At 44.6% G+C, this 14,111-nt stretch overlaps 1 protein-coding gene across 4 annotated transcripts in view; it reads right to left on the bottom strand.

Annotated features, from left to right (window-relative positions):
* LOC132407480 (endophilin-B2-like) overlaps positions 1-14,111 on the bottom strand; it is a 111,071-nt gene that overhangs the window by 73,111 nt on the left and 23,849 nt on the right. For all 4 annotated transcript variants that reach the window (XM_059994075.1, XM_059994076.1, XM_059994078.1 and 1 more), the window contains exon 2: positions 1,635-1,776. In XM_059994075.1, the coding sequence (XP_059850058.1) occupies positions 1,635-1,776 (142 nt within the window). The remainder of the gene's footprint in view (positions 1-1,634; positions 1,777-14,111) is intronic.

Here is a 14,111-nt window from a genome sequence, read left to right as displayed (position 1 = left end):
GAAATTGTCAAAAGCATTGTATGAAGGTAGACCATTATCTATGCTAGGTGTCTGCACTGACTCAGTTCATTGACAGTTAATCAAAAGAACACAGCAGTGTACAATAGATGAATTCTTTTGTTGATAACTACGGTATTAGGAACTAGTGTGTAGTACTATAGTAGGAGTAGTTAATGTTCTAATTTGTTCTGTATTTCATTTAAATACATTCTTTGTTACTCATTTAAATGGTAGTTTATCTTTTTTATATGTTTTTAACTACTTCCATGAAACTAAAGCTAATTGGGCCAAAATGTACTGGTCCTGATGTGTCCCTATGAATCAGAATCTACTGTGTATAGATTTCCTGTTATAACTTCTTGTAAATTTATGGATTGCACTCTATTGCTGCCACAAAGCAACAAATTTCATGACGAATGTCAGTGATAATAAACCTGATTCTGACCCTGACCTCAAGGCAAGGTTTTGAAATGGTATGAAGGATGTGGCATCCTCTCCACATTACTGTCACCTGCACCATGACAGTGGTGCTCACTCAACACTCTGAGCGACACTCAACAACACAATTCAAGATAGTCCTCCTTCGACCTTTCCCAATTTCCCAAAATTCAATGTGACAACCGGGTGAAATGGGAGGCAAGAACATTGGGGTAGGAATAGTAGCTGGGTAGACTTTACTGAAGGGAGGAAGTCAAATTAAAGGATGACATGAACTACAGTGAGGATGTTTAAAAACTGACCACGCAGAGGGCAATGTATCGATCACGATGGAATTGCCATGACAATTATACGCAGCTGGGTAGATGGACCCGGCAGCCTGTTTTCATAACCTTACAATGCCCCAAAATAGCTGGCAGCTAGTTATACATATCTCAATGCACTGACCATGAAAAGTGAAATGTGGAAGTCCAAACACATTATTTTCATTATCATTTTTGATTCAAATTTTACAAACACAAAAGTTACATTTCAACTTCTTATCTTCGAAATATAGAAACAGAAGCATAGAAACACAGAGAACCAACAGCAAAATACAGGCCCTTTGGCCCACAAAGTTGTGCCGTACATGTCCCTACCTCAGAAATTCTTTCCTTCCACTATATTTACCAGTCAATGGGGTCATGGCTGATCTCTGTTCTATAATCTATAATGTGATGATTTTATGTCCAGCAAAACTCTTGGCTCTCCATCTCTATATGATTAATTAAGACCAAATCCTTTTTCACCGAGGCATTCTACAATTCATCCCAACTTATTTTCACACTATATCCACACCCCTCCACCCCACAGCAGAACACCTGGGTTTTGGATAACACCGCAGAGATTTAGAGGGAATATAAGGAAGAGTGTTTTCACACAGGGGTGGCTGGAATCTGGAAAGCACTGGCTGAATGTGTGGTGGACGCACGCATCCTCACAACATCTAACTGTTAGCTGGATGAGTACTTGACTGTCAGAGCAGAGAACACCACGGACCAAGGGTTGGAAAATGGGACAACACTGGATGGGCACAGACAAGGTGGGCTGAAAGGCTATTTCAGTGCTGTAGGAATCCCAACAAGTTCCTAAATACCCAAGCGTTGGCCACCAGGAAAAGGAAGGTAGTAGACTGAACGCGCTTTGGTCCTTCTTACTTGGGTTGGGCTGCAACAAGACTTCGGTCTGCCGGAGGATCTTCTCTGTCCAGTTCTTGGTGCTGTCAGCCCGGCTCAGAAGATTCTCAAAGTGAGCGTCCAGCTCCGTTTTCTCTGCTTGCCCCAGCTTCTCTTCGGTGAACTGGGGTGAGGATCAGAAAACATGAGAGAGGAACAATATTAGAGAAACACACGCCCACGTACTGGCACGCTCAAACCAGAGTCTACCAGCAAGAAGTGAAAAGAAATCATTCCTTAACTATTCAGAGACAAGGAGATGTCAAAGTGTTCACTAAGAAATGATGCATTATATCAGTCAGGAGGAATGGGGAAAATCCCATTAGTCAATAGATAATAGACAATAGGTGCAGGGTAGGCCATTCGGCCCTTCAAGCCAGCACCACCAAGTACTTCCCCTTTTCCTAACTTGACACTACTCAGATCATGGCTGATCATCCACAATCAGTACCTCATTCCTGCCTTCTCCCCACATCCCTTGACTCTACTATATTTAAGAGCTCTATCTAACTCTTTCTTGAAAGCATCCAGAGAATTGGCCTCCACTGCCTTCTGAGGCAGAGCATTCCACAGATCCACAACTCTTTGAGTGAAAAAGTTTTTCCTCAGCTCTGTTCTAAATGGCCTACCCCTTATTCTTAAACTGCGGCCTCTGGTTCTGGACTCTCCCCATCATCGGGAACATGTTTCCTGCCTCAAGTGTGTCCAATCCCATAGTAATCTTACATGTTTCAATCAGATCCCCGCTCATCCTTCTAAATTCCAGTGTATACAAGCCCAGTCGCTCCAATCTTTCAACATATGACAGTCCCGCCATCCCGGGAATTAACCTCGTGAACCTACGTTGCACTCCCTCAATAGCAAGAATGTCCTTCCTCAAATTTGGAGACCAAAACTGCACACAATACTCCAGGTGTGGTCTCACCAGGGCCCTGTATAACTGCAGAAGGACCTCTTTGCTCCTATACTCAACTCCCCTTGTTATGAAGGCCAACATGCCATTAGCTTTCTTCACTGCCTGCTGACCTGCAGGTTTACTTTCAGTGACTGATGAGCAAGGACACCTAGATCTCGTTGTACTTCCCCTTTTCCTACCTTTGACACTATTCAGATAGTAATCTGCCTTCTTGTTCTTGCCACCAAAGTGGATAACCTCACATTTATCCACATTAAACTGCATCTGCTCATTCATCCAACCTGTCCAAGTCACCCTGCATTCTCCTAACATCCTCCTCATATTTCACACTGCCACCCAGCTTTGTGTCATCTGCAAATTTGCTAATGTTACTTTTAATCCCTTCATATAAATCATTAATATTGTAAATAGCTGCGGTCCCAGCACCGAACCTTGTGGTACCCCACTAATCACTGCTTGCCATTCTGAAAAGGACCCGTTAATCCCTACTCTTTGTTTCCTGTCTGCCAACCAATTTTCTATCCATGTTAGTACCCTACCCCCAATACCATGTGCTCTAATTTTGCCCACTAATCTCCTATTGGGACTTTATCAAAGGCTTTCTGAAAGTCCAGGTACACTACATCAGTACTGAAGACTACTGATCAATCACCCCGTTTACATATTGAATATGCTGTTTCTTTTGTACAAAAATGATGGAGGTTGCTTAATTAATATCATGAGGGTACAAACAAAAGGTCCTCATCACCCAATACATCAGTAGTGGGGGGGAGGGGGGTCACAATGGCACAATCGATCAGAGGTTAAAGTTAAAGTCTGTCCCGAGCCTTATAGGCTCATCAGGCCGGTGCTTATGCCGGTTTCCGTGGGGTGAAACGACCGAGAGTACAAGACCCCCCCCCCCCCGGATAGGACGTCAGTCTATCGCGAGATTAACCCCCAGCATTTTGCCGGTGCCCATTTTCAGCTGGGTGGCCTGGAGCAGTGTGTGGTTAAGTGCCTTGTTCAAGGACACAACACGCTGCCTCAGCTGGGGCTTGAACTCACGACCTTCAGATTGCTAGTCCCATGCCTTAACCACTTGGTCACGCAGATCAGGGGTTTGCAACCGTTTTTATGCCATGGACCCTGGCCATTAACCGCAAGGTCCATGGACCACAGGTTGGGAGTCCCTGCATTAGTTAGTGCAGCAGCATTGCAGCTCCTATGATGCAGGTTTGATCCCAACCTCAGGTTCTCTCTTTGTTGAATTTACCACACGAGTTTTCCTAGGTGCCCTGGTTTCGTCTCAGAGATGCGCAGGTTGGGGGGTTTACTGGCCACTGTACGTAGGTGGACGGTAGGAGAGTTGGGGGGAGTTGAGGGCTGCTACACAGAAAGAAATTGTGGAATGGAGTTGATGGGAATGTTACTGGGAGTCTGCATGGAGCTGATGGGTCAAACAACTTCCTTCCATGTCATAAGGAAATATGAATAATATGAATTCTCTGTTAATTCAGCACCATCACTCCACAACATACACTCAGTCACCCACACAAGCACTGCTCCAATCCACAGCTTCCTAATTCTTGGTAAAATGTGCTTCGTCAATTTCAGGTGTTTAAACTTTGAAGTCACGGTTCCCGTGTGAGAGAAAGGAGATGGTGAAATTTGTGGGGTGATTGTATCCCAGATGAGCCCCTCCCACAGAGCTGGGGAAGGGGAAACTAAAAGAAAATGATTGACAATGGGCAATTTGAGTCTTTGAGTCTCAAATTGCAATCATCTTACAACTAAGCTGTGGAGGAGAGACACGCAAGTACATAATGACAGGAAAGGGCACTTTATTGCTGCTTCCCTGAAGAACATCTCTTCCTGAACCCTATTAAACTTGCAAGTTAAAAGTCAGAGAGAATGTACCCTTTAAGCTAAAGTCTGGTGAAAGAGGCTGCAATCAGAATCAGGTTTAATATCACCAGCATGTGACATGAAATTTGTTAACTTAGCAGCAGCAATTCAATGCAATACATAATATAGAAGAGAAAAAACAAATCGATTACAGTATACATATATTGAATAGATTAAAAGTCGTGCAAAAACAGAAATAATATATATTCTAAAAGTGAGGTAGTGTTCAGGGGTTCAATGTTCATTTAGGAATCAGATGGCAGAGGGGAAGAAGCTGTTCCTGAGTTGCTGAGTGTATGACTTCAGGCTTCTGTACCTCCTACCTGATGGTAACAGTGAGAAAAGGGCATGCCCTGGGTGCTGGGGGTCCTTAATAATGGCTGCTGCCTTTCAGAGACACCGCTCCTTGAAGATGTCCTGGGTACTTTGTAGGCTAGTACCCCAGATGGGGCTGACCAAATTTACGACCCTCTGCAGTTTCTTTCTTTCTCCCACTGCTCCTTATTGGGAGTCAGTGGTTGAGTATAAATGCAGTCAGTTTGAGTGATTATCCAGAAACTTGACCTTCACTCCCCAAGATTACTCACCGGATTACTGTTTCACAAAGAACACGGGCCAATAGATATCTAAATGAGTTGTGTGTATGTTATTGACTTGTATATTTGATAAAAGGCACAGGTGGCAGGTGTTGCTAGTCTTCAATAAATAATTGGTACATGTTCTGAAGCTCCCAATGTTTCCTAGACTTCATTTAATGCAATATTCACTGACTCTACAATGATTCCACACAGCTCGACTCTTAACATATGTAAACCTCTTTACACCAGGCAACTTTCAAATGATCACAAAATGTGTGGGAGTCCCTACACTAATTAATGGGTGGGTGGGAAGGATAATTCTCGGACTAACAGCACAAACAGTATGATACCAAGAGGTCAGAGATAGTCTCAAACGGAGAATAAACTTTCTGTTAAAGGTAGACCATGAAAGCAAGTTTTTTTAAATACTCAATGTAACCACCCTGACAGGGAGCAGGAAACATTGAGGCAACTGGGGTATAATGGTTCATTAAATAATGTCAAGGGCTTCCTTTCAATGGTAACAAACTCCATTTGGTGTTCTCTTATCCAAAGCCCAGCTGATGTCAATATTGCCCAAGACAGACTAGCCTCAACACTTTTATCACACAACACCCTTAAACATTCCAAAGGACTACAAGCAGTGACTCTGAAAGGAACTTTGATACCAAGCTCCAGAAGATGATGCATCACGTACCAAGCAGAGCGCAAGAGGTTGTAGGTTCTAGTTGAGTACGTGAGGGAGCATCTCCCCAAGTCCTGGCTGCACTTCAGCCCCACTCTCCGATCTTCAGCCACAAGGTGCAGAGGGAAGTGAGTCATTTGGCCGGTTTGTCCCTGGGCCTGGTCAAGATGGCCACGCACAGGTCAAGCCAGGGGCAGTCAAGGGTTTTGTCTAAGCCAACTGCCTGCCCCTTTTCTGGGGGTTACGTCCACGTGCCCTTGAGAACAACACACTTCATCCGCGGGTACTGTGGGGGATATCCGGGACCGGTGGCTGCCTTAGGGGCTCGAGCGCATGCTGGATAGTGATGACTGGATAGTAGATAGTGTGTAGCATGTTAATGTAATACTGTAATCAGTGAATGGGCCACCTTTGGGAAAGGGGAATGAAGACTACTGAACAGCTCTGAGACAAGCTTGATCAATAAAATAGCTTGAGGGCACATCCAAAGCTGAAGCACGAAGACAAGATACAGCTGTCAACGGAGAGAGGAAAATCAGCTACCACACGCATAAAAGTGATAACAAGCAACAATTAATTTTGTTTGGATAAACATACAAGAAAATAGAGGTGTAATACAGTTTCTATTCGCTAACATGATTAGCTAGTAAGATCATCCCACCAGCCAGCACAGCGCGGCACATCACAAGGGCAGGTTTCCTGACATATGATACCTCAGCTCTTAGGTTTTGAGTTGCACACCCTCTTCTCAGACTCTCCGTTCAGACAGGCGTCTGAGTTTTTACACTGACGATGCCAGCCCACATGCAGCAAAGTGGATGGGTACGTTTTGCTGCGTGCAGTGATTCTGCAGCGGCTAGTGCGCTGGCAGTCAGAGTTTTAATTCCTGCCGCTGTCTGTAAAGGAGTTTGTGTGCTCTCTCCCCCATGACCGCATGGATCTCCCCCACCCACTTTACAAAGACCTACAGATCCGCACGGGTTTCTAAGTTGTGGGCATGCTATGTTGTCGCCAGAAGCACGTTCACACTTGCGGGCTGCCCCCAGCACCTATTCATACTGTGCTGGTCATTGATGCAAGCGCTGCATTTCACAAAATGTCTTGATGTTTACGAGATCTTTACCTTCAGTAAAATAGCTTGAAGTTCCATTCAGGAACCAAAACTAAACATTCAGCGTCCATTAGCAGGTGACCTCACATCTCACCGCCTGATGAGAGGAAGGTCATTCATGACGCTACTAAAGTTGGACATTGCCCTAAAGAACTCCTGTAGCTGATAAGATGGTTGGTTTCCAAATACCCATAGTCATTTCCCCTTTGTGCTAGATTGCCAGCTGTTCAAAGTAAATTTAATATCAAAGTACAAATATGTCACCATAAACCACCCTGAGATTCGTTTTCTTGTGGGCATACCCAATAAATTCAATTACCATAATAGAACCAATGAAAGACTGCACCCAACAGAGTGGAGTCCCAGTGTGCAAAAGAGAACAAACTGTACAAAAACAAAAATAAATTTAAAAATGCAATAAATATGAGATGAAAGATCCTGGAAAGCGAGTCCATTGGTTGTGGGAACAGTTCAGTGATGTGGCGAGTGAAGTTATCCTCCATTGGTTCAGGAGCCTGACTGTTGAGGAGTAATAACTGTTCCTGAACCTGGTGGTGTGGGTTCTGAGGCTCCTGTACCTCCTTCCTGACGGCAGCAACAAGAAGAGAGAATGACCCAGGTGGTGGATGCTGCTTTCCTGCAACCACACTCTGTGCAGATACGTGCAATGGTAGGGAGGGCTTTGCCAGCGACGGACTGGGCCATATCCTCTACTTTTCATAGGATTTCCCACTCAAGGGCATTGGTGTTTCCATACCAGGCTGTGATGCAGCCAGCCAGTATACTCTCCATGATCAATAGATGTTTAATTTTAACTTTGTGCGTGCCTGGTTACGTACTATTGCAACATTAGGAACAGTTTTCTCTCACCTCTGGAATTCAACTTCTGTCCATTCTTAGACCAAGGACACAGTGAACTCTGAAGTGGTGTGGTCCTGATGAAGTGCAAACCGAGGACCAGGGCTCAGGTTACGGCTGAACCAGTGTCACTGACAGCACCGGGATTGTCTCGTTTTGTTTTTGAGGACAGGATGTACTGTGCAAATTTTTCACATTGTTGATAAGATGCCGGTGACTGTAGTAGCACAGCGCGGCCAGACACTTAGAGAGCTCCCGAGCCCAAACCTTTAGACCACAGCCAAATGTTGAGGAGTTCTCACAACCTTTGCTCTGTAACAGATGCCCGGCTGTTACAAACAAACAGCTCCAAAACAAGCAATGGCCAGTAGTGTTGAATTTAGATAAGATATTGTTGTTCCTTTTCACATTTTGTGTCACATCGGGCAGCACTTTTGCCTTTTCTATAACATCTGAACTTTTTTTTAAAAAGGAGGCTGAGTTGCTTGCTCAACTCTCAACCCAGCACGGATGGGAAACGTGCAAAGAGCCGGCCAGATTCAAACTCGGGACCATTGGCCTCGAAGTCCAGTGCTGATGCCACTACACCACTGATAAGGCATCATTCGGAGTACTGAGTGCAGCTCTGGTCACCTACCTACAAGAAAGATATCAATAAGCTTGAAAGAGTGCAGAGAACATTTACACGGATATTGCTGGGACCCGAGGAGCTGAGTTATGGGGAAAACTGATTAGGTTAGGGCTTTGTTCACTGGGGTGTAAGAGAATGGGGGCAATCATACTGGGGTACACAAAATTATGAGGAGTATATATAGGGTGAATACCTGCAGGCTTTTTCTCCTCAGTTTGGGTGAGACTAGAACTAGAGGTCATAAGCCGAGGGTGAAAGATGAAACATTTAAGGACAACGAGAGGGGAACTTATTTGCCAGAGGATGGTGAGAGTGTGGAACGAGCCGCAGTGGATGTGGCTTCAGTTCTAACATTTAGGTACACGGATGGGAGGGTTGTGGAAAGCGATGGTCGGTGGAGGTAGATGGGAATAAGAGGAAGACCAGACCAGTATAGTGTAGGTGAGCTGAAGGTCCTGTAGTTCTATAACTCCGTGGCATTTTTGTGGCCCTGGATATAGATCCAACTAGGCAAGCATTACTGATTCCCGACACTGACAGAGGGTAACTACTCTCCACCAGCTTCACACTCATTGGTACTGATGCCAGCTCTTTACTGCAGCTTCATTAACCATATCCAAAGTCTGCAGCTGGATAGGTAGGACTTGAGCAGGTCTCCAGATCCTAAATCCAGATCACAGTAAAACAACCATAGATCTAATATTCCCTACACTGACTCAAGGGCAAAACCAAAATGGAACCAGTCTCCACTTTCAATGTCAAGGCAACCAGGGGCCAATCAACCGACTGCTTGCTATGGGGTGTATGCCTCAGGTGCCAATGCAACAACACTGCTCACTCAGTAAGCCATTGACATTTGATGTGTCCGGGCTCACATTGATTTTCCTTTAGAGTCAATCTGAAAGTGCTTCCCTGATTTATTTGGATCATTCTGGGCAGTTAAAGTAGCACTTGTTACTGATTTAAATTTGTATAAAATGACAAAATAAAGAAAACAGGTGTTCCTTAGTTTTGTCCCTATAACAGCATCCTGGTGACCAACATTTCCAGTTCCCAGATCAGACGAGTTAGCAACAGAACCACAGTAGTCATCAGAAAGGCTTCAGGGTGATGTTTCACAAACAAGGCTTTCCTATAACGAGCGCTGGCTGGCTCCAGAGATTATAATCCGACAGAGGATGGAGTTTTTAATAATACATGAGCTGGGGTGTCACCTGTTCAAACATACAGGAGAGTGCCATCACATTACACATTTTCATGCCTTGCAGGCAAAGGGCTCTTTTGAATACTTTAAAGTAGCATTTTTATTGAGGTTGCTTCAATAATACCATTGCTTTTCTTTGTAAGCATAAACCAATAATATTGCAAGGACTACACTGCAGAAAAATATAGATGTGCAGAGACAGGATCTTGGCAGCAATGGATCCAAACAGAATGCAAGATCCCAGATCTGATACTTCAGAATTAATTTTGTGTTGCTAAAGTTGCAATTTAAATGCAGGCTATTATCATCGACAGTGACTGCACAGATGCCATTAGCTTTGAAGAACACGATTTATGTATGAAATAGAATTTATTTAATTTATCTTTATTTATCTACTGCGTGGAATAGGCCCTCCGAGCCTTGCCACTCTGCAACCACCCACTTTAAACCCTAGTCTAATCATGGGGCAACTAACAATGGCCAAATAACCTACCAACTGGTACATCCTGTGGAAGAACCACCTTACAGACTGCGCGCTGGGATCTGAATCCAGGTGTAAAGCGCTGTGCTAACCACTATGCTAGCATGCCACCCAGTTATTCTCCTCTGACTCCAGGGAAAAATTCAAAGCAGCTGTTCAAATTACCCAGCGCGTGCACACATACAACGGGCTGAATGGCCTCCTCTTGTCTTTGCAAGTGTCTATGGTTGCTTCCCTCCATTAAGTCATTGAGTCAAGGAGTCACGTAGCACAGAAACCACTGTACAGTCCACTGTATCCATGACAACCAAGTGCTTTTTAACATTAATATTTTATTCTACCCACAATCCCATTGCATGCCCCAAGTTCTACCACTCATTTTACACTCTGTGGCAGGAATTTTCAACCTTTTTTGAGATTAAGCAAGGGGTCTGTGGACCCCAGGTTGGGGGACCCCTGGTCTAGGGGCCATATAATTAACCTAATACACATTCACAGCACTTGGCAGGAAACTGGAGCACCCAGAGGAAAATCACTTGTAAAGGAACAATAATGCTCAGGAAAAGTAGAAACGTAATTTCCAACTCACTTGAAAAATAAGTCAATCAAAAGATCATTCATTGTACAAGAGATGTGGTTGCAAATTTCAAATGTTTCAGCACACATCAGGTGATTGGAAAGAATGAGCACAGAAGCAATCAGAGCACAAGGTTGAAGGAATAGGTTTTGGGCAGAAACACTGCTTGGTTGCCTCTATGCCATAACTCCCATAAGGTCTGTTACAAAATATTGTGAAGTGGTGTTTTCATAAAGAAAGTTAATTTTTTCACAATTTTTAAAATTACTGTTCAGGAACAAGTCCCACAGTCATCTTCATGTTGATTAAGTCATGATTCTGATTTCAGAGGGCAGATTGTTAAATGTGCTCATGCCAGATTTAAACACACAAAATGACTCTGGGTTGAATTTGAATGTCTCTATTACTTGCCAGCTCTTCCTCCCTTTCACCTTTACATATTGACTATCTCCCCTCCAGCTTTCAGTCCAGATGAAGGTTCTTGGCCTGAAATGTCAACTGTCCGTTTCCCTCCACACTAAATCCCTCCAATATCTTTATTTTGCTCTAGATCAGGGGTTCCCCAACCTTTTTTTTTAATGCCATGGACCCGAGGTTGGGAACACCTGCTCTGGACTCTAGTGTCTATGGTCTCTCGTGCCTCCAGGAGGTACCAAGTTGGATAACTGACGTGTTCACCAAGAGGAGAATTCTAAGAACCATTTCAAAAGGAGGAGAAAGAGGTGAGGAGGTTCAGGAGCAATACAGAGAGCATGACCTTGCTGGCTGAAGACAGAGCCGCTAAATGAACATCACTGGATGCACTAGTGGCCAGAACTGAAGGAATCCTGGGATCCCTCAGGGTTTGGGGTTACAGGGAATGGAGGTTTCAAAACAAGGCTAAGACAGTAAAACCGAGATGGTGCCAAAGCAGGAGCCGGTGAGCACAGGATTGGTAGCCTGCTGTGGTTAAGAAACAGGAGGCCAAGCTTTGAATGAGCTTGAGATTAAGGGAAATAGGGAACTACGAGAGAGTGAGGAAAGATTTGTACACACGTAGAGAAGCCAGAAGTGTGGTTAAGGCGTTGGACTAGTGATCTGAAGGTCGTGAGTTCAAGCCCCAGCTGAGGCAGCGTGTTGTGTCCTTGAGCAAGGCACTTAACCACACATTGCTCTAGTCCAAATGCTGGGGGGGGGGGGGGGGGGTCTTGTACTCTCAGTCGCTTCACACCATGGAAACCGGCATAAGCACCGGCCCGATGAGCTCAGGACACACTTTAACTTTAAGGGAACCCAGTGAGGAGCTATACTAACAATTTCTTCAGCAGCACCTGAGACCTGGCTTGTGTTACTTTGGCTTGTGTAGAAAACAGGAGCAGTGGGAAAGTGGAAGGTTTTCCTTTACAAGTCTTTAATAAACTTAAAACCACCTTCTTTGGCCGGGATTTTAGTCACACACCTGTTTTTATGTCTATCATATCAATTTTATTTTTCAGGGAACACTCCTGATAAGAAGGATGGGGCTTGCGTACTGATTTGTTTTGTTTTTGCCATTTTACAATTCAATTGTTCTATTTTGTGTTGAATTAAAAGAGTTGATCTGTTAACCCTGTTGTTACTACGCAATTATATCAGTGTTTAATGTGCCTGGCATTCACTAGTTACATGAACCTGTGTCATTTTCTATGTGAAATAAGAAGACTGCATTAACTTGGAGGGTTTCCAAACATTTGGGAAAACAGAAAATTGCTTTAAAGTGATCAGCAACGGCTCCGGAGTAGAAGGGAATTGCCACCAAAGGGAGAGAGAACTTCTCTCGTTCTCCCACTATTCACCTCATGGTGGTGGTCTCTCTGCACAGTCCCAACTCCCTTTCACTGCAGCCACACACTCACCTCCTGCCCCAAGTTCCTTCTTCCACCCTGCTCTGAGGCCGAGGCATTATACCGGGGCCAGCAGCCGTTCCCAAGGCTGGGCTGAGTTGTTCACCAATCTTGGCAACCCGTTTGCAAACCTTTCGTCACCATACGAGGAGACAGCACCAGTGCACTCTTCACTTGTGGCATGTCCTCTAAAGGCTTGGCCTTTATAAAGTTAGGAATCAGTTGATTGGTCATTATTACGGAAACTCCACTGTGACGCAGGGAGGGCATCTGGTCACTGACTGGTTGCGTGGCAAACGCTGGGCATTATCTGGAATTTTGTCCACATTGGCTTATAAATGGATCGAGGTCTACATGCCCGGTTATAGAATTGTTTGTGGAAAACCACGGTTCTAGTTCTCTTACTGGCTGCATTCCTATGGTGCGTGGTTCAGCTAAAATCCGCTTTCTGGAGCAGGAGGCCTGTCTGTGTGGGTGGGTGGGTGGGAGAGTGGCGGGAGGGGGGGAAGGGACTTGTTTTGCAGTTGTTTTTACGTTGTCCCACTGAACGTGGTGTGCACACTATGATGCTGCTAGAGACGTGTGGCGAAACTTGCCCCCGCTCATCCTACAGATATGTTCAAACAAACAACACATTATGTTTTGATGCTCCTGTGATAAATAAATGAATCTGAATCCAATTCAGGCTCAGCCTTTCCCCACATCCACCCACCTCTCCTCTCTCAAAGGAAGGTCTGAGAGAAAAAAAAACAATAAACTTCGAGGTTCAAATGATAGGAAAACCTCCAGGTTTAAATAATTCTTCTCTGACACAAGAAGTTCAGGTCGGCCCACGAATACCTGGCTCAACAAACACCAGTACAATCGGACAGCAGGATTAACACTCCAGCCCTTTGGTATAACTGATGAAAATAAAATGGCAAAAGGTAGAAAATTAGGGCACTGTCCAGTTACTGTGGACTACAAGTACTAACATACAGCAAAGTGGCCTCAAAAATGATTCGGTTTACTGTATATCCAGCACCTTAAATCATTCACTCCCCCAGCTGAGTGTCGCGAATGCGTGTGCACTAAACATTGTGGTGTTACCAAGGTTTCCTCAATGGTGTCTCTCAATCCAACAACCCGGAAGGGGAAGAACAGCAACAACCGCAAGATCAAACTGCACATCATGCAAACTTGGACTTCAGCCATTCCTTCCTTACTGCTGGATCAGAATTCAATGATCTTCCCCTTAGCAGCACTGTGGAAATATCTGCAGTGACACAAGGCAACAGCTGAGCCACCACCTCCTCAGCACAGCTTGAGATAAGCTAGAACCCTTGGCCTTGGCAGTGATGGCCATGTCATGTGACTCAAAACCCACCAATCAGAGGTGACTGCTAATCTCTTCAACGACTGCATTGCCTCACATACTGTATTAAAAAGATCAGTAGAAGAGTTTTGTAAAACGTGATGTACAAATGATTTCATAAACTCTTCGTATTTCCCCTTTATCACTTTTCTGACACATTCACCCCCACCTTTACACAGCTGGTGCTCTCTCCTCGTAGAACACAATCCCACACCGTCAGCGGTTAGAACGTATGGATGATGTGCCTCAGCGGTTACAAACACACCAAATTAACGAGCAGCAAAACACCAGCTGATCCATCTAGTCCAGCACAGA

The sequence above is a fragment of the Hypanus sabinus genome, chromosome 18 (genome assembly GCF_030144855.1).
Source record: "Hypanus sabinus isolate sHypSab1 chromosome 18, sHypSab1.hap1, whole genome shotgun sequence".
Classification (NCBI taxonomy): Eukaryota; Metazoa; Chordata; class Chondrichthyes; order Myliobatiformes; family Dasyatidae; genus Hypanus; species Hypanus sabinus.
The sequence above is the reverse complement of the archived record's forward strand: the minus strand, read 5'-3'. Positions and strand labels throughout refer to the sequence as shown.